We start from the raw sequence: 25,327 nt of genomic DNA, 5'->3' as shown, positions 1-25,327 counted from the left end.
ACATAGTGCAATGGAAGGCCCTCTGCGGGGCGGAGCCATGGCATCCAATATGTTTATGCTACTGGGCGGAAGCTCTGTGTTAACCACCCCGACCCCCCAAACCGGGATCCCACGTACAGGTGGAACCTCTCAGCCTTGTCATCATTACGATGAACAGGATCCCTTTTCCCAGTGCTTCTTCTCTAGGTTGGAGATGGTCCAATCCGACAAGACTAGAGGCCCGGTTTTACATGCCTCGACATGCCGAGACAACAGACCTCAGCCATCTGGTTAGAGTGTCTGGAATTTGGTCTGAAAACATCTCAGAATCCAAGGAAACTGTGTCTTCACTGACATTTTCAACCTCTCCCTGACCGAGTATTTAATACCTACATGTTTCAAGCAGATCACCATAGTCCCTGTGCCCAAGGAAGCGAAGGTAACCTGCCTAAATTATTACCGTACTCACGTCGGTAGCCATGAAGTGCTTTGAAAGGCTGGTCATGGCTCACATCAACAGCATCCTCACGGACACCCTAGACCCACTCCAATTCGCATACCGCCCAAACAGATCCACAGATGACACAATCACACTCGCACTCCACGCTGTCCTTTCTCACCTGGACAATAGGAACACCTATGTGAGAATGCTGTTCATTGACTACAGCTCAGCGTTCAACACCATAGTTCCCATTAAGCTCATCACTAAACTACGGACCCTGGGACTAAACACCTCCCTCTGCAACTGGATTCTGGACTTCCTGACGGGCCGCCACCAGGTGGTAAGGGTAGTTAACAACACGTCTGCCACCCTGATCCTTAACGCTGGGGCCCCTCAGGGGTGTGTACTTAGTCCCCTCTTGTATTCCCTCCAACACCATCATTAAGTTTGCTGACAACACAACAGTGGTAGCCCTGATCACCAACAACGATGAGACGGCCTACAGGGAGGAGGTCAGAGAACTGGCAGTGGTGCCAGGACAACAACCTCTCCCTCAATGTGAGCAAGGCAAAGGAGCTGATCATGGACTACAGGAAACGCGAGCCGAACAGTCCCCCATTAACATCGACGCGGCTGTAGTGGAGCGTGTCGAGAGTTTCAAGTTCCTTGGTATCCACATCACCAACGAACTATCATGGTCCTAACATACCAAGACAGTTGTGAAGAGGGCAGAACAAAACCTTTTCCCCCCCACGAGGCACGACAAAGATACAGGCGTCCTTCCTAACTCAGTTACCGGAGAAGAAGGAAAGCCAGGGATTTCTCCATGAGGCCAATGATGATTTAACTGAGGATGGATCAACAACATTGTAGTTACTCCACAACATTAACATAAATGACAGAGTGAAAAGAAGGAAGACTGTACAGAATAAAAATATTCCAGATTTTTTGGGGGGCAAAGAAATTAACTTTTTGTCCTGAATGTTAAGCATTATGTTTGGGGCAAATCCAATACAACACATGACACATGACACATTGACTCTGTACCGGTACCTCCTGTATATAGCCTCCACATTGACTCTGTACCAGTAACACCTGTATATAGCCTCCACATTGACTCTGTACCGGTACCCCCTGTATATAGCCTCCACATTGACTCTGTACCGCTACCCCCTGTATATAGCCTCCACATTGACTCTGTACCGGTACCCCCTGTATATAGCCTCCACATGTGACAAATAACATTTGATTTGATACGGAGTACCACGCTCCATATTTTCAAGCATGGTGGTGGTTGCATCATGTTATGGGCATGCTTGTCTTTGGCAAGGACTAGGGAGTTTTGTAAGGATAACAAACTAATGGAATGGAGCTAAGCATGAACAAAATCCTAGAGGAAAACCTGGTTCTGTCTGCTTTCCAACAGACACTGCGAGACAAATTCACCTTTCAGCAGGACAATTACCTAAAACACAAGGCCAAATAGACACTGGAGTTGCTTACCGAGATGACATTGAATGTTCCTGAGTGGCCTAGTTACAGTTTTGACTTAAATTGTCTTGAAAGTCTGTGGCAAGACTTGAAAATGGCTGTCTAGCAATGATCAACAACCAAGATGACAGAGCTTGAAATCTTTTTAATGACAAATTGGCAAATAATGTACAGTCCATGTGTAGAAAGTAGGGTTGAATGGAGGGGACCCAGTTACAGAGATTTCCAGCCCAAAACCACTCCCTATTTCCGGTATAATGAACAGCATTAGAATGATTAGAATGATGAAGATAAGGACACTGGATAAGGTCCTCCAGAACTTTCATTTTTCTCCCCGCAGCCCTGTTTTGTAAGCTCGCAATGAGTCACTCAGCAGGAGGGGAGGGCTGAGCCAGCAGGCAGGAAAGGGCACCATGCGGAGAGAGAAGAGACTACAGTCAATGAGGCAGAATCAGGAGATATGAAGGAGAAGGATTTAGCAGAAGGGAGAATAGTGGGAGAGACAGAGTGAATATTGTGGCGGCACATGACCATCTGGGTAGTGGCTGAGTGGTTAGAGATGATAGGATAGAAGAAGAGAGAGTAGTGGGAGAGAGAGAGACCATCTGGGTAGGGGCTGAGTGGTTAGAGATGATAGGATAGAAGAGGAGAGAGTAGTGGGGGAGAGAGAGATACCATCTGGGTCGGGGCTGAGTGGTTAGAGATGATAGGATAGAAGAGGAGAGAGTAGTGGCGGAGAGAGAGATACCATCTGGGTCGGGGCTGAGTGGTTAGAGATGATAGGATAGAAGAGGAGAGAGTAGTGGGGGAGAGAGAGAGACCATCTGGGTCAGGGCTGAGTGGTTAGAGATGATAGGATAGAAGAGGAGAGAGTGGTGGGGGAGAGAGAGACCATCTGGGTCAGGGCTGAGTGGGCAGGGTTGGAGGAAAGGGAGACAGAAAAGGAAACATAGTAGTGATCAGAGACAGAGGGGGGTTGCAGTGAGATTAGCAGGAGAACAGAGACCTGGAGGGGGGTTGCAGTGAGATTAGCAGGAGAACAGCCTCCAGTAAAGATGAGGTAAAGCATATTGCCTGCCTTGTGAGTGGGATTGGACTGAGAAAGGGCGAGGAGGGAAAAGAGAGAGTTGGAAAGAAATTAATCGAAGGCAGACATCGGGAGGTTGAAGTCACCAAGTACGAAGAGCAGTGAGCCATTGCCAGGAAATTAGATTATCAAGGTGTCGAGCTCATTGAGGAACTCTCTAAGGACACCTGGTGGGCGATAGATGACAATAATGTTAAGCTTGAGTGGTCAAGTGACAGTGACAGCATGGAATTCAAATGAGAAGATGGACAGGTGAGAGAGAGGGATAAAATACAAAATCTCCACTTAGGAGAATTGAGTAGACCTGTGCCACCACCGCAATGACCAGATTCTCTCAGACTGAGAGAAAATAAAATAATAATAAAATAATATTACTTTTGCTAAGAGACTGCCACTGACACAGTTGCCCCTGAGAAAACAGGGGAGACTGAATTGTTAATACCAACTGCCTTGCAAAGGTGAAGAGCACACCTTCCGGTACTAATTGATGATTGCCTAGGAGAGGAGAAACCACTCCCCCTCCAAGACAGCCACTGATTACGAAAACAACAACAGTCAAATTTCGCTTCCCCTTAATCCTGGTTGATCATCTGCAAATGATGAGCAGTCAGCAGTTCACATACCAATTAGGCTCCTGGGAAGACAGGCAGCACTTAAAGTAGATGGCCCTAGCTAGTTAGAAAGTACCAGACAACCACCAAATAAAGATAAACTAATCAAGTTATATTATTGTTTTATTAAAACAATGTTAGAATTTTTCTTACGCTTTGACCTTACAGAGTAGAGGCTTCATGATGTCACTGTCTGCTGTGTAGAGGCTTCATGATGTCACTGTTTGCTGTGTAGAGGCTTCATGATGTCACTGTCTGCTGTGTAGAGGCTTCATGATATCACTGTCTGCTGTGTAGAGGCTTCATGATGTCACTGTCTGCTGTGTAGAGGCTTCATGATATCACTGGCCGCTCTTTAGAGGCTTCAGGGTCAGAAGAATGGGTTTCTCTGGCAACAAGATCAACTCGAAGGTACTGTGCACCTCCACCTGACGCTGTTTATCTACTCTGAAGTTCTCCAGCATCTGCAGTGACAGAGAAAAAGGCACAGTGTTACAACCATATGACTGTTCTGTCTTCCTGTGACATTGTACTATTGAAAGGAAAAATTATAGCTGAATAAAAAAAGTAGTTTAAACTAAATGAAAGTTAAATCAAAACTAAATAAGTTGTTATAAATATTTTGAATTGTTTTAAGATGATCATACCATGGATCATTTAGCTATTCGATTTAGAATTTTAGGACCCATTTAAGTATAAAAAATTGAAACAATTATTTGATAAAATATAGAATTTGTCTTTTACTACTATAGCCCATAGAAACGCATTGAATAACACATAAATGGCAAAAAAGACAGTAAAAATACACGTCATAAGGAATACGATTTTTTTAAGTGTCTGTCCTACCTATGTGACTTGTTTCAGGAAACTAGGACTATGTCACACATCACTTCACAGGAGAGGCATTTGAATGTAAACATACATTTTTTTATCAAAATTACTTCTGGAACATGTCAACTTTCATCTGCCTTAACCTCTTAATATTATTTGGGGACCCTTTTAGATTTGCATTTATTTAATTCAGTTTTGTATGAGAACGGTAGCCCCTATCTGCAAACGCAGGGTGTCTGCAGAAAGCTGAGTATCTTGGCTATTGATCTGTGCCTTCAACTCTTTGGTGTGACTTACTACCATATATGGGCATACGAATTTCTAAGGGCAGGGCGTGTTGATGACTTAATTTCAAGATGGCTGCTACCTACATTCTGGTTAGCGTTGTGAAGCATAAACAATGTAAACATGGAATACGTTGATACACACCAAAAGCCAGGACTCCACAGATCATGAGGATATCTTATTTGTCTGCCTGTGACCTACCGTTATTGATCACCAGCCCCGAGAGTCCCGAAAATGTTTATTTTACACAAGGTTTTAACCAAACAGCAAACTTCAAACTTCAGTAAGCTTCAATTTGTCTGTTTGAGATATAGCTAGATGTGGGGTGTCAGATTAATCTTTAGGTTGGTAGGAACAAATCTAGTCATTGCTATCTGATGACGTATGATGTATGGGAACATCGAATGTCCACCGAGTGCCCATCAAAAAGATGATGTTGCCTGCTCACGCGCTGTAGGCATCCATTACACAGAGGACTGGCTACTATGGCACCTTGACAGTCTTGTAGCCAATGAGATACGCTTTCCAGGGATATGCAGTTGACCTGGGTGGGACGAAGCAAGGCCTAGAACCTTTTTATGCGTAATGTGAACTGTTGCTACCTGGCGCAGAGACGAGACGCACAGAGCATGCTACATTACATTGCAAACAGATTTAATCGCTTTAGCATAAAATATGGCTCCTCAAGGGAGAAAAAAATGTAAAAATGAAGAGTATCAAACAGGAACCTAAAAAGAAAGCAGCTATGAATAAGCATACCGACATAGAAGCTTTGAATAAAATACTTGAATTGGGATCAGGAGATCGATATGGACAATGAGAATTTTGACTAGGCAGACGAAGATTGCTTTCTAGAAGGACTGGATCTACTTTAAGGTCTGTAAATAAATTATTTTGACGACTTTGTATAGCTCATTTACTATATGCATTTCATTTTTTATAAATTGTCAATCAGATGGCCATAGCAAAAGGTCAAACCCCTCTCTCCCAGTTGGCCTTCTGAGAGCAGCTGGTGTTGGAAATGGTTGAATTGTGGGCCCAAAGCAACCTCACAACCATCACAAGACACCCCTCACTCAAGGTGAGCGCCACTATCCAAAGCACATACCAAAAGACAAAAGGAAGAACTGCAAGCATTGCACAAAACACAGGGGATGTCTGAAATGCCAGTTCACCTTTTGTTTCCTGGTCAGCCTATCACGAAATGCACAAGCTACGGGGAAAGTGCAATCTAATCATCTTTACCTGGGATGTAAAACGAACACCAAAGCTATTTGTAAATAGTTCAGCTTATTAATATTTAAGCACTTTTTTTGTGAGGACACGTGTGTAACCAAGTTTGTGGTTCATAAAACATGTTTATATACGTTTTAATAACAACCTTGTATTCCATCTGTAAATACAAATAAAATTGTTAAATTACGAGCCTATTTTGTTTAGCCTTGGAAAAAGGTAGGAACCTTCCCGCTAGCCATGATTGGCTGAGATAATGGATGGGCTGGACATGCCGAGAGATGAATTTGGATTGGGCTGCCATGTAGCATGCAGACCAATGTTGATAGTCCTTTCGACAACACCATTTTGTTAAGATATAACGTCAGCCATTGAGAACTACAAAAGTTTTGATACTTTTCTAAACAACATTTATGTCCGGAATTTAGCAGGTTCTGTCGACAGATCAGTTGAAAAAAGTGATTTGCTTCTTTCTGCACACGCCACGGTCAGTGTGAACTGGAGTGACTTGAGACAACGCTGGCGAAACAAGATGTAGCTACAAACAGAACGCAGTTAAATGATTCCAGTCTGCCATGAAGCATTTATCTATGTAAGAGTCCAGCTACATTTTCAGATATTATAAGTTTCTAAGTTTGTCAGAAAGTCATTTTCATTGCAAGTTAAAGTGTACTGTTAGCTAGCTAGCGAACGTTAGCTTGCCAGCTCGCTAGCTAAAGTTACATGTTTGATCTGTGTAGTAATATTATTCAAATCAGATATTAATTTGCATTCTTCATTATAACCTAATATTATCTAGCTAACATTGAACCTGGTAGATTAGCTTTAGCTACCTGGACATTTAGACTACAGCTATGACAATGTTTGTATTGGTTGGTAGTGGTATGAGTTGGGACTATGCCATTTCATTATTTAGCTAGCTAGCTACATGTCTAAACAAAACACTTTGCCAGATGACGACATGACCCATCAAGTTAGCCAGGTGTGTCTGGGGGTGATTACAGCCATGCATTGTATTTCATGAACATGTGTACATGTCTAGACAACAGTGACCCATCCACTTAGATGTGGTTGGGGGTTACAGCATTTCTTTCACGTGACTCATCAATTTAGACAAGTGTGTCGGGTAAGTGTCATCTAATATTTATAAGATATGTTTATCTGGACACTTTCTGCTTTTGATATTGCTACTATAGTAACCATTTCACTGTACTGTTTACATATTCTGTATCCTGTGCAAGTGACAAATCAACTTTTTATTTTATTTTATATAGTGTGTGTTTACCAGAGACGGTAATGTGAAGAACAACATGACCTGCACCAAAGTCAGATTAGTATATTGGCCAAGGACGAGATGAAGTGTATTTTTACCTGGAGTTTTTCCTTGCAGTAGGCTACTACTTTTACCACTTTTAGTCTTGAAATCTTTGGTTGATTAATAAACAAATCACTCTGTTTAGCAAATATCTTAAAGAGATGGGTGGGGCTAAGGTTTAAGAGGGTGTGAATGATGCTGAACGGGTGTAGACAAAGAAGAGGTCTCCAGTAGTACCAAAAGATTCAAGGGCCATTTTCTCAAAAGTGGGGTTACAAGTTTATCAACTTTCAAAGCAGATTTAATTTCCCATTGTTCTTCAACTGTAGTGTGTGATATACCATTTTCTAGCTCTAGGTTTCTACTTTTATCCAATGAAAAAAACACAATTTCAAAGGTTGCTACTAATCCAGGTGGCCAGTCACATATTTAACCACTAACTTCTGTTGTTTCAAAACTACCTCCATATTTCCATGTGTTTGTATGACCTTCAGATGAGTCCCCTGACACTTCTGGGGGTCGTAGAGAGCACAACTGTGTTTGTGAGAGTCTTTCCATAGATGGGTCATATTAGTATTCGGACGCTACAAAAATTTTCGGGATGTCTCATGGTCTGACAAACATCGCTGTAGCTCGGCCACCTTCCACCGCAGATGGGATGTCTCATGGTCTGACAAACATCGCTGTAGCTCGGCCACCTTCCACCGCAGATGCGGAAGGCCGACATGGATTAAGATGCAGCCCATGCAACAAAACTGATATCTCTAGCTTAAACTGACAGATTTTGATCTAATTATTTTTAATATGTTACTTAGATTGACTCTTAAGGATTTGAATCAGTCATTCAAACGTTGAGCTGTGAACCTCACATGTATAAGGAAGAGCTGCATCTCCGTCTCAGCTATGCGCCGTCCAAGACACTGTCTGGGTCCAAATCCGAAGCCCAAGCTCCTGAAGTACTGGTTCTCTGTCCGCAGCCAGCGGGACGGGAGGTACTTCTCAGGTCTGGGGAACACATCTGGGTCTCTACCCATCGCATAGAGACCCAACTGGACCAGAGTCTAGAGAGAGTGAGAACACACCACATAACATACTGCCCTCCCAAACCATCAACCAAAGTCTCTGATCAAATGTAAATACAGTAGCAACTATATGTCATTGGTTGTCTCCTCTTACCCCACAAGGTATGTGATAGTTCTGAATGACGATTTCCTCTGTAATGTATCTCTGTAAACTGACTGCAACTGGATGAAGCCTGACGGACAGAAGAAGATGGTGACTTGACTTAATGCTTAACCAGTAGGTGGCCCAGGCATCTCAACATATGAAGAGTATAGATGTTTAAGCTATATTTGAAATTCATCTCTAAAAGTGATCATTGTGACTTCACTTCTAATGTCTAACCAGTAGTTTGCACCATTGCAATGACATAAAACATATTCATGATCAGTAATGACATGATATATACTGTGACTAATGCCTTGTCCATTGCTGTTCTGGTTAGTGATTCTTGCCTTTTTTCACTGTAGAGCCTCTAGCCCTGCTCAACACGCATTAGCCAACCCTTTAGTTCCACCTTCCACATATGCGGTGACCTCACCTGGTTTAACCTCTCTTGGGTAGGGGGCAGTATTTTCACGTCCGGATGAAAAGCGTTCCCAAAGTAAACTACCTGTTACTCAGGCCCAGAAGCTAGGATATGCATATAATTGGTAGATTTGGAAAGAAAACACTAAAGTTTCTAAAACTGTTAAAATAACGTCTGTGAGTATAACGGAACTTATATGGCAGGCGAAACCCCGAGGACAAACCATCCCCCAAAAACAAAATTGAGCCTACCACTATTTTCATTGGCTGACACTTTTATTATAAGGCGAAGTCCTCCCAGATTGCAGTTCCTAGAGCTTCCACTAGATGTCAACATTCTTTAGAAAGAGTTTCAGGCTGGCCAGTTCTTATAGCCTTTAGCTGTACCCTTATCCTACTCCTCCTCTGTTCCTCTGGTGATGTAGAGGTTAATCCAGGCCCTGCAGTGCCTAGCTCCACTCCCATTCCCCAGGCACTCTCATTTGTTGACTTCTGTAACCATAAAAGCCTTGGTTTCATGCAAGTTAACATTAGAAGCCTCCTCACTAAGTTTGTTTTATTCACTACTTTAGCACACTCTGCCAACCCGGATGTCCTAGCCACGTCTGAATCCTGGCTTAGGAAGACCAACAAAAACCCGGAAATTTCCATCCCTAACTATAACATTTCTGACAAGATAGAACTGCCAAAGGGGGCGGAGTTAGCCTGCAGAGTTCTGTCATACTATCCAGGTCTGTGCCCAAACAATTTGAGCTTCTACTTTTAAAAATCCACCTCTCCAGAAACAAGTCTCTCACCGTTGCCGCTTGCTAAAGACCACACTCTGCCCCCAGCTGTGCTCTGGAAACCATATGTGAACTGATTCCCCCCCATCTATCTTCAGAGCGCGTGCTGCTAGGTGACCTAAACTGGAACATGCTTAACACCCCGGCCACCCTATAATCTAAGCTTGATGCCCTCAATCTCACACAAATTATCAATGAACCTACCAGGTACAACCTGGTACAAGTTCGTAAACACAGGCACCCTCACAGATATCATCCTAACCAACCTGCCCTCCAAATACCCCTCTGCTGTTTCAACCAGGATGTCAGCGATCACTGCCTCTCTTTCTAAAATTATCCACCGAAATTGTTGCAACCCCTATTACTAGCCTGTTCAACCTCTCTTTCGTATCGTCTGAGATCCCCAAAGACTGGAAAGCTGCCGCGGTAATCCCCCTCTTCAAAAGGGGAGAAACTCTAGACCCAATCTGCTACAGACCTATATCTATCCGACCCTTCCTTTCTAAGGTCTTCGAAAGCCAAGTTAACAAACAGATGACCGACCATTTCAAATCCCACCGTACCATCTTCGCAATGCAATCTTGTTTCCGAGCTGGTCATGGGTGCATCTCAGCCACGCTCAAGGAACTAAACGATATCATAATCACCATTGATACGAGACAATACTGTGCAACTGAAGTCATTGAACTGGCCAAGGCTTTCAACTCTGTCAATCACCACATTCTTGTCACCAGACTCAACAGCTTTTTGGCTTCTGAAATGACTGATGGAGGGCCTGTTGTCCGGACCTCTGGCAGTCTGTATGGGGGTGCCACAGGGTTCAATTCTCGGGCCGACTCTTTTCTCTGTATACATCAATGATGTCGCTCTTGCTGCTGGGGATTCTCTGATCCACCTCTACGCAGACGACACCATTTTGTATACTTCTGGCCCTTCTTTGGGCACTGTGTTAACAACCCTCCAGATGAGCTTCAATGCCATACAACTCTCCTACCGTGGCCTCCAACTGCTCTTAAATGCAATTAAAACAAAATGCATGCTCTTCAACCGATCACTGCCTGCACCTGCCCGCCCATCCAGCATCACTACTCTGGACGGTTCTGACTTAGAATATATGTGGACAACTGCAAATACCTAGATGTCTGGTTAGACTGTAAACTCTCCTTCCAGACTCACATTAAACATCTCCAATCCAAAGTTAAATCTAGAATCGGCTTCCTATTTCGCAACAAAGCATCCTTCGCTCAAGCTGCCAAACGTACCCTCGTAAAACTGACTATCCTACCGATCTTTGACTTCAACAATGTCATTTACAAAATAGCCTCCAACACTCTACTCAGCAAACTGGATGCAGTCTATCACAGTGCCATCCGTTTTGTCACCAAGGCCCCTTGTACTATCCACCACTGCGATCTGTATGCTCTCTTTGGCTGGCCCTCGCTTCATACTTGTCGCCAAACCCACTGGCTCCAGGTCATCTATAAGTCTTTGCTAGGTAAATCCCTGCCTAATCTCAGCTCACTGGTCACCATAGCAGCACCCACCCATATTCCATGTGTAACTCTGTGATGTTGTTTGTTATGCACTGCTTTACTTTATCTTGGCCAGGTCGCAGTTGTAAAAGAGAACTTGTTCTCAACTAGCCTACCTGGTTAAATAAAATTTATAAAACTGTATACTGGTTTTGTGGGTTTATAATAATTGGTATTGTAGTTATTGTCTTGTTTAGGTAGTCATTGTCGTTAACATCAGCTATCGTTTGTCAATCATCTTGTCTGTCCGACCTCAGCGTTTCCTTCAGCGCTCCTTTGACCAGCGGTATCATCTTCAGCATCTGTAGCATGTCTCCCTGGGTAGACTGTCTGGCTACAGCCACCTCAGCCCTCAACTCTTCCTGGAGGTCAGGGTGTCTGGCAAGCTCATATAGAGTCCACAGCAGGGTGATAGATGTCTGAAATACATTACAGAGCAGAATGATAACTACTAGAGGCAACTGTTCATGAACTGATCCCAAAGGGTTGAAATATGGCTGGTTGTCTACCCTTTCTGGTAGTTAACTAATCAGTTGACTTGGATATCTCTCATACAGCCTCACAGAACCAGGCCTAAACAACAGGATAAGGTGATTACTGTTGGAAGTCATTATCAAGTTTTTTACCGTGTCTACCCCTTCAGCCATCAGTTCAGTGACGCTGGCCTTGATGTCCTCTAAAGACAGCTTGTTATAGATGTTTTATAGAGGTTATATACAGGTTATTACCGTGTCTACCCCTCCAGCCATCAGTTCAGTGACGCTGGCCTTGATATCCTCTATAGACAGCTTGTCTAACATCAGAAGGCTGGCCAGGACTCCTGGATACTTCCCGTGGGTGTTAGTGTCCTGACGCATCGTCCTGTAGATGTTCTGGATGCAGCGGTCCGCTGGGGGCCGTAATGTAATCAGGACAGTATAACAGTGAACCAACAGAGGTACTGATACAGACACAGCACCAACACAGTGTTATCTGGGATCTTAAATGCATCATACAGATCACAGACAACTGTCTTCTTCCTGGCTTTACTTTTTTGGTTTCCCTAAATAGATGACAGCGCTAACACTTCCCACTGGCCCTAACACTTCCCACTGGCCCTAACACTTCCCACTGGCCCTGACACGTCCCACTGGCCCTGACACGTCCCACTGACCCTGACACTTCCCACTGGCCCTGACACTTCCCCCTGGCCCTGACACTTCCCCCTGGCCCTGACACTTCCCCCTGGCCCTGACACATCCCCCTGGCCCTGACACATCCCCCTGGCCCTGACACTTCCTGACACATCCCCCTGGCCCTGACACTTCCCCCTGGCCCTGACACTTCCCCCTGGCCCTGACACTTCCCCCTGGCCCTGACACTTCACCCCTGGCCCTGACACTTCACCCCTGTCCCTGACACTTCACCCCTGTCCCTGACACTTGACCCCTGTCCCTGACACTTCAACCCTGTCCCTGACACTTCACCCCTGTCCCTGACACTTCACCCCTGTCCCTGCCACTTCACCCCTGTCCCTGCCACTTCACCCCTGTCCCTGCCACTTCACCCCTGGCCCTGACACTTCCCCCCTGGCCCTGACACTTCCCCCTGGCCCTGACACTTCCCCCTGGCCCTGACACTTCCCCCTGGCCCTCACGCTTCCCCCTGGCCCTCACGCTTCCCCCTGGCCCTGACACATCCCACTGGCCCTGATCCTCCCCCCTGGCCCAGATCCATCCCACTGGCCCTAACACTTCCCACTGGCCCTAACACATCCCACTGACCCTGACACATCCCACTGGCCCTGACACATCCCACTGGCCCTGACACTTCCCCCTGGCCCTGACACATCCCCCTGGCCCTCACACTTCCCACTGGCCCTGACACTTCCCACTGGCCCTGACACTTCCCCCTGGCCCTGACACTTCCCCCTGGCCCTGACACTTCCCCCTGGCCCTGACACTTCCCCCTGGCCCTGACACTTCCCCCTGGCCCTGACACATCCCACTGGCCCTGATCCTTCCCCCTGGCCCAGATCCTTCCCACTGGCCCTAACACATCCCACTGGCCCTAACACATCCCACTGGCCCTAACACATCCCACTGGCCCTAACACATCCCACTGGCCCTAACACATCCCACTGGCCCTAACACATCCCACTGGCCCTAACACATCCCACTGGCCCTAACACATCCCACTGGCCCTAACACATCCCACTGGCCCTGACACATCCCACTGGCCCTGACACTTCCCCCTGGCCCTGACACTTCCCACTGGCCCTGACCCTTCCCACTGGCCCAGATCCTTCCCCCTGGCCCAAATCCTTTCCCCTGGCCCAGATCCTTCCCCTTAAGTCTTCCCCTTGACCCTATCCCATCCCCTGGCCCTGACCCTTCCCCTTGGCCCTGTTCCTTCCCCCTTGGCCCTGACTCTTCCCCTTGACCCTAACCCTTCAATGTTTTCAGATATCACAGGGATATGCTATGAGTATTGTCCTACCCTGGTTGAAGATGCCATCCCAGGCCTCTACGTGATCTCTCCAGATCTTGGCTCCTACCCTCCTCAGCATGGCCGGGGGGATGTACAGCATGGGAGAGGTAGTCTTGAACATCAGAGAGATGCAGTCAATGAAGTGTTGGGCCTCAGGGTTGATGTAGTCCAACATCAGGCCCAGACGTTCCCCATACAGAACTGAACCCACCGCTGTAGAGGAGAGAACACAGGTTAGACACAGACTCACATACAGCATCGAACCCACAGCTGTAGAGGAGAGAACACAGGTTAGACACAGACTCACATACAGCATCGAACCCACAGCTGTAGAGGAGAGAACACAGGTTAGACACAGACTCACATACAGCATCGAACCCACCGCTGTAGAGGAGAGAACACAGGTTAGACATAGACTCACATACAGTATCGAACCCACAGCTGTAGAGGAGAGAACACAGGTTAGACACAGACTCACATACAGCATCGAACCCACAGTTGTAGAGGAGAGAACACAGGTTAGACACAGACTCACATACAGCATCGAACCCACAGCTGGAGAGGAGAGAACACAGGTTAGACACAGACTCACATACAGCATCGAACCTACAGCTGGAGAGGAGAGAACACAGGTTAGACATTCCATACAGAACAGAACCTACCGCGTTACAGCACAGCAAATGTGAGACATTGTACAATACTGAACTTAGTGTACATGCAATAATATCAGGTAAATATAGTATAATATACAGTAGAGGAGTGTACATTACAACAGCCTAAGACACCAGTTGTCGATGTCCTATGACCCCTAAGGAGTGATGGGCCTAATTAAGGAAGTAAGATATTAGTTGTCATCATCGATGTCCTATGACCCCTAAGGAGTGATGGGCCTAATTAAGGAAGTAAGATATTAGCAGAAATATAAGATGTTAACCTTACAGTATTTGAGACAATCAGGTACAGTGGCTTGACAAAGTATTCACCCCCTTGACATTTTTCCTATTTTATTGCCTTACAACCTGGAACTAACATTGATTTTTGTGGGGGGTTTGTATCATTTGATTTACACAACATGCCTATCACTTTGAAGATGCAAAATATTTTATATTGTGAAACAAACAAGAAATAAGACAAAAGAACAGAACTTGAGCTTGCGTAACTATTCACCCCCCTAAAGTCAATACTTTGTAGAGCCACCTTTTGCAGCAATTACAGCTGCAAGTCTCTTGGGGTACGTCTCTATAAGCTTGGCACATCTAGCCACTGGGATTTTTGCCCATTCTTCAATACAAAACTGCTCCAGCTCCATCAATTTGGATGGGTTCCGCTGGTGTAAAGCAATCTTTAAGTTGCACCACAGATTCTCAATTGGATTGAGGTCTGGGCTTTGACTAGGCCATTCTAAGACATTTAAATGTTTCTCCTTAAACCACTCGAGTGTTGCTTTAGCGGTATGCTTAGGGTCATTGTCCTGCTGGAAGGTGAACCTCCGTCCCAGTCTCAAACCTCTGGAAGACTGAAACAGGTTTCCCTCAAGAATTTCCCTGTATTTAGTGACATCCATCATTACTTCAATTTCCTTACATTTCTCAGTCCCTGCCGATGGAAAATAATCCCCATAGCATGATGCTGCCACCACCATGCTTTACTGTGGGGATGAAATTCATGGGGTGATGAGAGGTGTTGGGTTTGCTCCAGACATAGCATTTTCCTTAAAAAATGCTCAATTTTCATCTCATCTGACAAGAGTACCGTCTTCCATATTTTTTGGGAGTCTCCTACATACCTTTTGGCGAACACCAAATGTGTTTTCTTATTTTTTTCTTTAAGCAATGGCTCTTTCTGGCCACTCTTCTGTAAATCCCAGCTCTGTGGAGTGTACTGCTTAAAGTGGTCCTATGGGCAGATACTCCAATCTCAGAATTTGAGCTTTGCAGCTCCTTCAGGGTTGTCTTTGGTCTCTTTGTTGCCTCTCTGATTACTAATGCCCTCCTTGCCTGGTCCGTGAGTTTTGGTGGGCGACCCTCTCTTGGGAGGGTTTGTTGTGGTGCCATATTCTTTCAATTTTTTAATAATGGTGCTCCGTGGGATGTTCAAAGGTTTGGATATTTTTTTATAACCCAACCCTGATCTGTACTTCTCCACAACTTTCTGTTTGGAGAGCTCCTTGTTCTTCATGGTGCCGCTTGCTTGGTGGTGCCCCTTGCTTAGTGGTGTTGCAGACTCTGGGGCATTTCAGAACAGATGTATACAGTGGGGCAAAAAAGTATTTAGTCAGCCACCAATTGTGCAAGTTCTCCCACTAAAAAAGATGAGAGAGGCCTGTAATTTTCATCATATGTACACTTCAACTATGACAGACAAAATGAGAAGAAAAAAATCCAGAAAATCACATTGTAGGATTTTTTATGAATTTATTTATTTTTACAATGCAACAAAATAGGAGAAACACGGGATGAAGACTTTTGCAAGGCACTGTGCTGGTATGAGTCAGTGTATAAGACATGGTCATCACAGGTTTCAAGACAGAAGTAAATATTAGGTGAAACAGACTTACATTCCAGAGCGTATTTGAAGAGTTCTTGAGAAAGATCGGTGGTCCATTTGTCCTGTCCACTCCTTTCTATCTTCTTATGTACTCGGGCCACAAAGTCCTGCCCAACCTCATCCAACAGAGGAACAAAGTTCCCCAACACCTTGGGAGAGATCACCTCTCTATTCAGAATCACCCTGTTGGACCGCCAGTCCTCCCCATTCCTACAGGGAGAAAAAGACCAAACCTTGTTGTGAATTGTTTTGTTTTGGAATGTCACAGAACCAGCAAAACTAAATCTCAATAACTAAGTGTCAATAACTAAATCTCAATAACTAAGTGTCAATAACTAAATCTCAATAACTAAGTGTCAATAACTAAATCTCAATAACTAAGTGTCAATAACTAAATCTCAATAACGCAGTGTCAATAACTAAATCTCAATAACTAAATCTGTCAATAATGCCTGATTCACACAATAGGGCCACACCTGGCCTGGTTACCATCTACCACGCTATAGGGCCACACCTGGCCTGGTTACCATCTACCACGCTATAGGGCCACACCTGGCCTGGTTACCATCTACCACGCTATAGGGCCACACCTGGCCTGGTTACCATCTACCACGCTATAGGGCCACACCTGGCCTGGTTACCATCTACCACGCTATAGGGCCACATCTGGTCTGGTTACCATCTACCATGCTATAGGGCCACACCTGGCCTGGTTACCATCTACCACACTATAGGGCCACACCTGGTCTGGTTACCATCTACTATGCTATAGGGCCATACCAAGCCAAGCTGTACTGGGCTGGCCTGTAGATATGGCAATGTAAAAAGATATCTGAGATAGCAGAGTAGAGTTTGGGTAAAGCCTAAACTGTTAGCCAGGGTACCGGTCTCTTTAGCTAACATTCCACTTCTTGTCATTGCCAAATGCATGGCAAGGAGTGGAATGATGGGTCAAGAGACTGTTGCCCAGGCTACAATACCGTAGTGTGAATAGTCAAAACATCACAAAAAGGAAAGCTTATGATGACATTGATTTGAAAGTCCTTATTTAAACAACTGTTTGACAGATATAACAGAACAGTGTACATACTTGAGCAGGACTCCATATTTCCTGTTCCTGTAGTCTCTGTATGAGGTCCATGCCTCCACCGTTAACCTCTTGGGGTAGTGTCCTTCTGCCTTGAACAAGATGGCTGCATCCTCCGGCTTTATAATGTTTACACTATCATAGTAGCCTATCTTCTCCCTGTCAGGAACAATGACAGAGAACAGCAGATCGTCTAATTTATGTTCAAAGATTTTGTTGGTAAAATACACCTATTTTGGTTTTGTTCACACTCATAGTAGTCCATCTTCTCCCTGCAGGACAATGAAGCATGTTTGAACCGCAGTAAATATAGCAGACTGTACCTTTGTTACAATCAAACATATTTTGCTCGTAGAAATCCCATTCTAAATGTTAATGATGGCTAGTTTCATATTGTATTTGTCTGATAGAAAAGTTTGCTCCCCTCAACAAACCGTATTGAAGCGTTGTGTTGAAGTGGGTTCCAGCTATAACTATGGTTCACTGCAGAGCTGAAACGTTTAGTTGTGAATAATAACAATACAGTATTCACTGCATCACTAGGTATTTTATTAGGATCCCTATTAGCTGTTGCAAAAGCAGCAACAACTCTTCCTGGGGTAGACAAAGGTTAATACTATTATAACGTTGTCCCCGTTGACACCATAAATGAATGACATTTTGATTCTTACCGTAGGCCTGTCCAATTTTATGCAATTTGGCAGATGCTTTTAGCCAAAGCCACTTAGTATTTAGTGAATACATTTTTACATATATGTGGTCCTGAGTATTGAACCCACTATCCTAGCGTTTCAAGGCCCATGTTCTGCTAACTGTTCTACAGAGGACCATGTTCTACTGACTGTTCTACAGAGGACCATGTTCTACAGAGGACCATGTTCTACTAACTGAACTACAGAGGACCATGTTCTGCTAACTGTTCTACAGAGGACCATGTTCTACTAACTGAACTACAGAGGACCATGTTCTGCTAACTGTTCTACAGAGGACCATGTTCTACTAACTGAACTACAGAGGACCATGTTCTGCTAACTGTTCTACAGAGGACCATGTTCTACTAACTGAACTACAGAGGACCATGTTCTACAGAGGACCATGTTCTACAGAGGACCATGTTCTACTAACTGAACTACATAGGACCATGTTCTACTAACTGAACTACAGAGGACCATGTTCTACTAACTGAACTACAGAGGACCATGTTCTACTAACTGATCTACAGAGGACCATGTTCTACTAACTGAACTACAGAGGACCATATTCTACTATCTGAACTACAGAGGACCATGTTCTGCTAACTGTTCTACAGAGGACCATGTTCTACAGAGGACCATGTTCTACAGAGGACCATGTTCTACTAACTGAACTACATAGGACCATGTTCTACTAACTGAACTACAGAGGACCATGTTCTACTAACTGAACTACAGAAGACCATGTTCTACAGAGGACCATGCTCTACTAACTAAACTACAGAATACCATGTTCTACAGAGGACCATGTTCTACTAACTGAACTACAGAGGACCATGTTCTACTAACTGAACTACATAGGACCATGTTCTACTAACTGAACTACAGAGGACCATGTTCTACTAACAGAACTACAGAGGACCATGTTCTAATAACTGAACTACAGAGGACCATGTTCTACTAACTGAACTACAGAGGACCATGTTCTACTGTCTGAACTACAGAGGACCATGCTCTACTAACTGAACTACAGAGGACCATGCTCTACTAACTGATCTACAGAGGACCATGTTCTACTGTCTGAACTACAGAGGACCATGTTCTACTGTCTGAACTACAGAGGACCATGCTCTACTAACTGAACTACAGAGGACCATGTTCTACTAACTACAGATGACCATGTTCTACTAACTGAACTACATAGGACCATGTTCTACTGTCTGAACTACAGAGGACCATGCTCTACTAACTGAACTACAGAGGACCATGTTCTACTAACTGAACTACATAGGACCATGTTCTACTAACTGAACTACAGAGGACCATGTTCTACTAACAGAACTACAGAGGACCATGTTCTAATAACTGAACTACAGAGGACCATGTTCTACTAACTGAACTACAGAGGACCATGTTCTACTGTCTGAACTACAGAGGACCATGTTCTAATAACTGAACTACAGAGGACCATGTTCTACTAACTAAACTACAGAAGACCATGTTCTACAGAGGACCATGTTCTACTAACTGAACTACAGAGGACCATGTTCTAATTAGTGAACTACAGAGGACCATGTTCTACTAACTGAACTACAGAGGACTATGTTCTAATAACTGAACTACAGAGGACCATGTTCTACTAACTGAAATACAGAGGACCATGTTCTACTAACTGACCAACAGAGGACCATGCACTGATTGGCCACCTATAATAATGTGTAGGCAGGTAGCTTTGTGGTTAGAGCGTTGTTCCAGTAATCGACAGGTCCCCGAGCTGACAAGGTAAAAATCTGTCGTTCTTCCCCTTAACATGGCAGTTTACACACTGTTCCCTCGTAGGCTGTAAATTGTAAATACGAATTTGTTCTTAACTGACTTGCCTAGTTAAATACAAAATGCAAATACAGTTGTAGAGAATATCATTACTAACCTCAATCTGTCTATGGGTCTGACTGTGACTGACGGTGTTGAAGTTGCACGGTCTCTTACCTGTTTATAGATCTGACTGTATCATACCTGTATATTGGACCGAAGGTGTTGAAGTTGTGCACCATGACTCTGTGGATGTTCCTGAATCCGTCTAGTTTCCAGAAACTGTAGAGGTTGGCGAGTCCGTTTCTCCAGAGACCTGGGATCTCACTGAAGTTCTGGACCGTACTGCTGTTGTCTGGGGACAGAGCCTGGCGCACCACCGGCATACTGGAGTTGTGGCGGGCACTGGGTAGTCCACATGCTGGCAGAGCCAGGGAACTGCGACACACACTCCACCTCACCATCATAGCAGCGTCTCTATCCTACCTCACTTCTTCCAACTCTTCTTCTGTCTGTTTCTTTTTCTCCTCCGGCTCTATGCTCTCTCTGTCTCCCTCTCCACTGTGTCTCTCCTCCCCTGTATCCTTGAATGTTTCTTTCGGGGACAGCTTGTGTGTTGTGATGGTGTCAGCCTATGGCAGGTCAAGGCTCCCCTCATCCAGACACACACTTTGGGTTAGTCTTCTGTTTACTGTGGGACTTTCATAGAATGCTGAAATATCCAACTTCCTAACATAAGATGTCATAGCTGGGGATTTAATTGCTGGGATTGTGTGTTAGTTGAATAGTCTTGTTTAATCTTGTTTTCTAAGAAAATACCCAAAAAGTACTAAGTTGGTTGTTCTTCAATTACGGTGGCATTTGGGCATAGCATTTTGGAAAACATTTAATCATTTTTCTAGATTTGTATTGATTGTAATGGATGTGGGTATATCTTCCCATTGTAAATAATGTGGTAGCTTAATTACTTTAAATCATTTTTACCATTATGATAATAGCGAGCCATCAGTAGAAGTAGTGATGCTTACCACAATAACACATTTTAAGTAAATTAGTAGTTTTTGAAATGGAGACCACAGATTCTCAAATCTAAGGTCATCAATCATTGAAAAAGTGTTTAGAATGTTATTTCCTGTCAATTAAATTGACTAACACCAAGTGACATTTTGAATTTAGACACACCAAATTAACAATAAATCATTGAATGTATGATCTACTAAAAGGTTGTTATTAGCTAATATTGTTATTTAATATAGACCTCTCCCCAGATAAAAGTTAGGAGAGAATGCTCAAGGTCCTCGTATATCTTTGTAATCAGTGATTTTTCAAGGCGGTAACACCAATGACAAACTGAAGGTCACACATTATACTATTAAAACTAAATTGTATTTTAATACCCTTCCTTGTTTTTATTGACCGATGCAATATATGAAATACTTTTGTTCTCAATCTAGTATTCAAAAGAATCAATATATATTTCTAAAATAGATGTTTCTAAACCCCCTCAGTTCACCTCTAAACATCTCCAGTGGGACAAGACAATTTGCCCCAGTAGTTTCTACATATAGATGCATTGCAGAATAAAGAACTGTCGTATGTTTTCTTATTAAATAATAGTTCAATAAAATAAAAAAATGTATTATTTATCATGTCCTTTTAACGTATTTTTATATGGTGCCAATGTCAAGAGACAACATTTACAAACGCAATTGAAGAATAAACCAAAAGTAAAAAATGTTTGAATTCTCACATTGCTCTACATCTCATCTGAGTGTAATGTTTAAGATCATTCCATTGTTAGATCCTCGTGTCCTAGCCCTGAGACCTTGGGAGTGTTTTCTCCCTAAACAGATGTAGAGGAGGGAGGCTACAGGAACACATCGTTCTCACATAATCACTAAGGTAAACAAAACTTACAACACAAATTGCAAAAAATATATCAACTTAAGAAAAACATTCAATACATTCTACACGATTATAATCCAGAAATGTTACTTTAATATCATAAAACATCAATAAATAATTGAAATGTCAAGATAAAACAGAAGACCACATCATAGTCACTGTTGGACTGAAATAAATTAAACGTACAAAACAGTGGAAGGCAGGATGAGCTTGGCCTTGCATCACGTGTTAATGGAAGGCAGGATGAGCTTGGCCTTGCATCCTGTGTTAATGGAAGACAGGATGAGCTTGGCCTTGGAAGGCAGGATGAGCTTGGCCTTTCATCCTGTGTTAATGGAAGGCAGGATGAGCTTGGCCTTGCATCCCGTGTTAATGGAAGGCAGGATGAGCTTGGCCTTGCATCACGTGTTAATGGAAGGCAGGATGAGCTTTGCCTTGCATCCCGTGTTAATGGAAGGCAGGATGAGCTTGGCCTTGCATCCTGTGTTAATGGAAGACAGGATGAGCTTGGCCTTGGAAGGCAGGATGAGCTTGGCCTTGGAAGGCAGGATGAGCTTGGCCTTGCATCCTGTGTTAATGGAAGGCAGGATGAGCTTGGCCTTGCATCCCGTGCTAATGGAAGGTAGGATGAGCTTGGCCTTGCATCACGTGTTATTGGAAGGCAGGATGAGCTTGGCCTTGCATCACGTTTTAATGGAAGGCAGGATGAGCTTGGCCTTGCATCACGTGTTAATGGAAGGCAGGATGAGCTTGGCCTTGCATCACGTGTTAATGGAAGGCAGGATGAGCTTGGCCTTGGAAGGCAGGATGAGCTTGGCCTTGCATCCCGTGTTTATGGAAGGCAGGATGAGCTTGGCCTTGCATCCCCTGTTAATGGAAGGCAGGATGAGCTTGGCCTTGCATCCCCTGTTAATGGAAGGCAGGATGAGCTTGGCCTTGCATCCCGTGCTAATGGAAGGTAGGATGAGCTTGGCCTTGCATCACGTGTTATTGGAAGGCAGGATGAGCTTGGCCTTGCATCCCGTGCTAATGGAAGGTAGGATGAGCTTGGCCTTGCATCACATGTTAATGGAAGGCAGGATGAGCTTGGCCTTGCATCCCATGTTAATGGAAGGCAGGATGAGCTTGGCCTTGCATCCTGTGTTAATGGAAGGCAGGATGAGCTTGGCCTTGCATCACATGTTAATGGAAGGCAGGATGAGCTTGGCCTTGCATCACGTGTTAATGGAAGGCAGGATGAGCTTGGCCTTGCATCCCGTGTTAATGGAAGGCAGGATGAGCTTGGCCTTGCATCCCGTGTTAATGGAAGGCAGGATGAGCTTGGCCTTGCATCCCGTGTTAATGGAAGGCAGGATGAGCTTGGCCTTGCATCATGTGTTAATGAAAGGCAGGATGAGCTTGGCCTTGCATTCCGTCTTAATGGAAGGCAGGATGAGCTTGGCCTTGCATCCCGTGTTAATGGAAGGCAGGATGAGCTTGGCCTTGCATCCCGTGTTAATGGAAGGCAGGATGAGCTTGGCCTTGCATCCCGTGTTAATGGAAGGCAGGATGAGCTTGGCCTTGCATCATGTGTTAATGGAAGGCAGGATGAGCTTGGCCTTGCATCCTGTGTTAATGGAAGGCAGGATGAGCTTGGCCTTGCATCCTGTGTTAATGGAAGGCAGGATGAGCTTGGCCTTGCATCCTGTGTTAATGGAAGGCAGGATGAGCTTGGCCTTGCATCCTGTGTTAATGGAAGGCAGGATGAGCTTGGCCTTGCATCCCGTGTTAATGGAAGGCAGGATGAGCTTGGCCTTGCATCCTGTGTTAATGGAAGACAGGATGAGCTTGGCCTTGGAAGGCAGGATGAGCTTGGCCTTGCATCCTGTGTTAATGGAAGGCAGGATGAGCTTGGCCTTGCATCCCGTGTTAATGGAAGGCAGGATGAGCTTGGCCTTGCATCACGTGTTAATGGAAGGCAGGATGAGCTTTGCCTTGCATCACATGTTAATGGAAGGCAGGATGAGCTTGGCCTTGCATCCTGTGTTAATGGAAGACAGGATGAGCTTGGCCTTGGAAGGCAGGATGAGCTTGGCCTTGGAATGCAGGATGAGCTTGGCCTTGCATCCTGTGTTAATGGAAGGCAGGATGAGCTTGGCCTTGCATCACGTGTTAATGGAAGGTAGGATGAGCTTGGCCTTGCATCACGTGTTATTGGAAGGCAGGATGAGCTGGGCCTTGGAAGGCAGGATGAGCTTGGCCTTGCATCACGTGTTAATGGAAGGCAGGATGAGCTTGGCCTTGCGTCACTTGTTAATGGAAGGCAGGATGAGCTTGGCCTTGCATCACGTGTTAATGGAAGACAGGATGAGCTTGGCCTTGCATCACGTGTTAATGGAAGGCAGGATGAGCTTGGCCTTGCATCACGTGTTTATGGAAGGCAGGATGAGCTTGGCCTTGCATCCCCTGTTAATGGAAGGCAGGATGAGCTTGGCCTTGCATCCCGTGTTAATGGAAGGCAGGATGAGCTTGGCCTTGCATCCTGTGTTAATGGAAGGCAGGATGAGCTTGGCCTTGCATCCCGTGTTAATGGAAGGCAGGATGAGCTTGGCCTTGCATCCTGTGTTAATGGAAGGCAGGATGAGCTTGGCCTTGCATCACGTGTTAATGGAAGGAAGGATGAGCTTGGCCTTGGAAGGCAGGATGAGCTTGGCCTTGCATCACGTGTTAATGGAAGGCAGGATGAGCTTGGCCTTGGAAGGCAGGATGAGCTTGGCCTTGCATCCCGTGTTAATGGAAGACAGAATGAGCTTGGCCTTGCATCCCGTGTTAATGGAAGGCAGGATGAGCTTGGCCTCGCATCCCGTGTTAATGGAAGGCAGGATGAGCTTGGCCTTGCATCCCGTGTTAATGGAAGGCAGGATGAGCTTGGCCTTGCATCCTGTGTTAATGGAAGACAGGATGAGCTTGGCCTTGGAAGGCAGGATGAGCTTGGCCTTGGAAGGCAGGATGAGCTTGGCCTTGCATTACGTGTTAATGGAAGGCAGGATGAGCTTGGCCTTGCATCCCGTGCTAATGGAAGGTAGGATGAGCTTGGCCTTGCATCACGTGTTATTGGAAGGCAGGATGAGCTGGGCCTTGGAAGGCAGGATGAGCTTGGCCTTGCATCACGTGTTAATGGAAGGCAGGATGAGCTTGGCCTTGCATCACGTGTTAATGGAAGGCAGGATGAGCTTGGCCTTGCATCACGTGTTAATGGAAGACAGGATGAGCTTGGCCTTGCATCACGTGTTAATGGAAGGCAGGATGAGCTTGGCCTTGCATCACGTGTTTATGGAAGGCAGGATGAGCTTTGCCTTGCATCCCCTGTTAATGGAAGGCAGGATGAGCTTGGCCTTGCATCCCGTGTTAATGGAAGGCAGGATGAGCTTGGCCTTGCATCCTGTGTTAATGGAAGGCAGGATGAGCTTGGCCTTGCATCACGTGTTAATGGAAGGCAGGATGAGCTTGGCCTTGCATAATGTGTTTATGGAAGGCAGGATGAGCTTGGCCTTGCATCACGTGTTAATGGAAGGCAGGATGAGCTTGGCCTTGCATCCTGTGTTAATGGAAGGCAGGATGAGCTTGGCCTTGCATCCCGTGTTAATGGAAGGCACGA

At 45.0% G+C, this 25,327-nt stretch overlaps 1 protein-coding gene across 1 annotated transcript; it reads right to left on the bottom strand.

Moving 5' to 3' along the window:
- Positions 1–2,042: 2,042 nt before the first annotated feature.
- Positions 2,043–20,375, bottom strand: LOC110501505 (cholesterol side-chain cleavage enzyme, mitochondrial). The gene is made up of 9 exons (XM_036961269.2): positions 19,990–20,375; positions 17,285–17,440; positions 16,205–16,404; positions 13,657–13,860; positions 11,907–12,067; positions 11,431–11,597; positions 8,451–8,529; positions 8,144–8,335; positions 2,043–4,074 (listed from the first exon to the last, which is right to left on the bottom strand). The coding sequence occupies exons 1-9, from the start codon at positions 20,250–20,252 to the stop codon at positions 3,952–3,954; spliced, it is 1,545 nt and encodes a 514-aa protein (XP_036817164.1). The 5' UTR covers positions 20,253–20,375; the 3' UTR covers positions 2,043–3,951.
- Positions 20,376–25,327: the final 4,952 nt, after the last annotated feature.

The sequence above is a fragment of the Oncorhynchus mykiss genome, chromosome 2 (assembly GCF_057628025.1).
Source record: "Oncorhynchus mykiss isolate SJ-2025 chromosome 2, ASM5762802v1, whole genome shotgun sequence".
Lineage (NCBI taxonomy): Eukaryota > Metazoa > Chordata > Actinopteri > Salmoniformes > Salmonidae > Oncorhynchus > Oncorhynchus mykiss.
The sequence above is the reverse complement of the archived record's forward strand: the minus strand, read 5'-3'. Positions and strand labels throughout refer to the sequence as shown.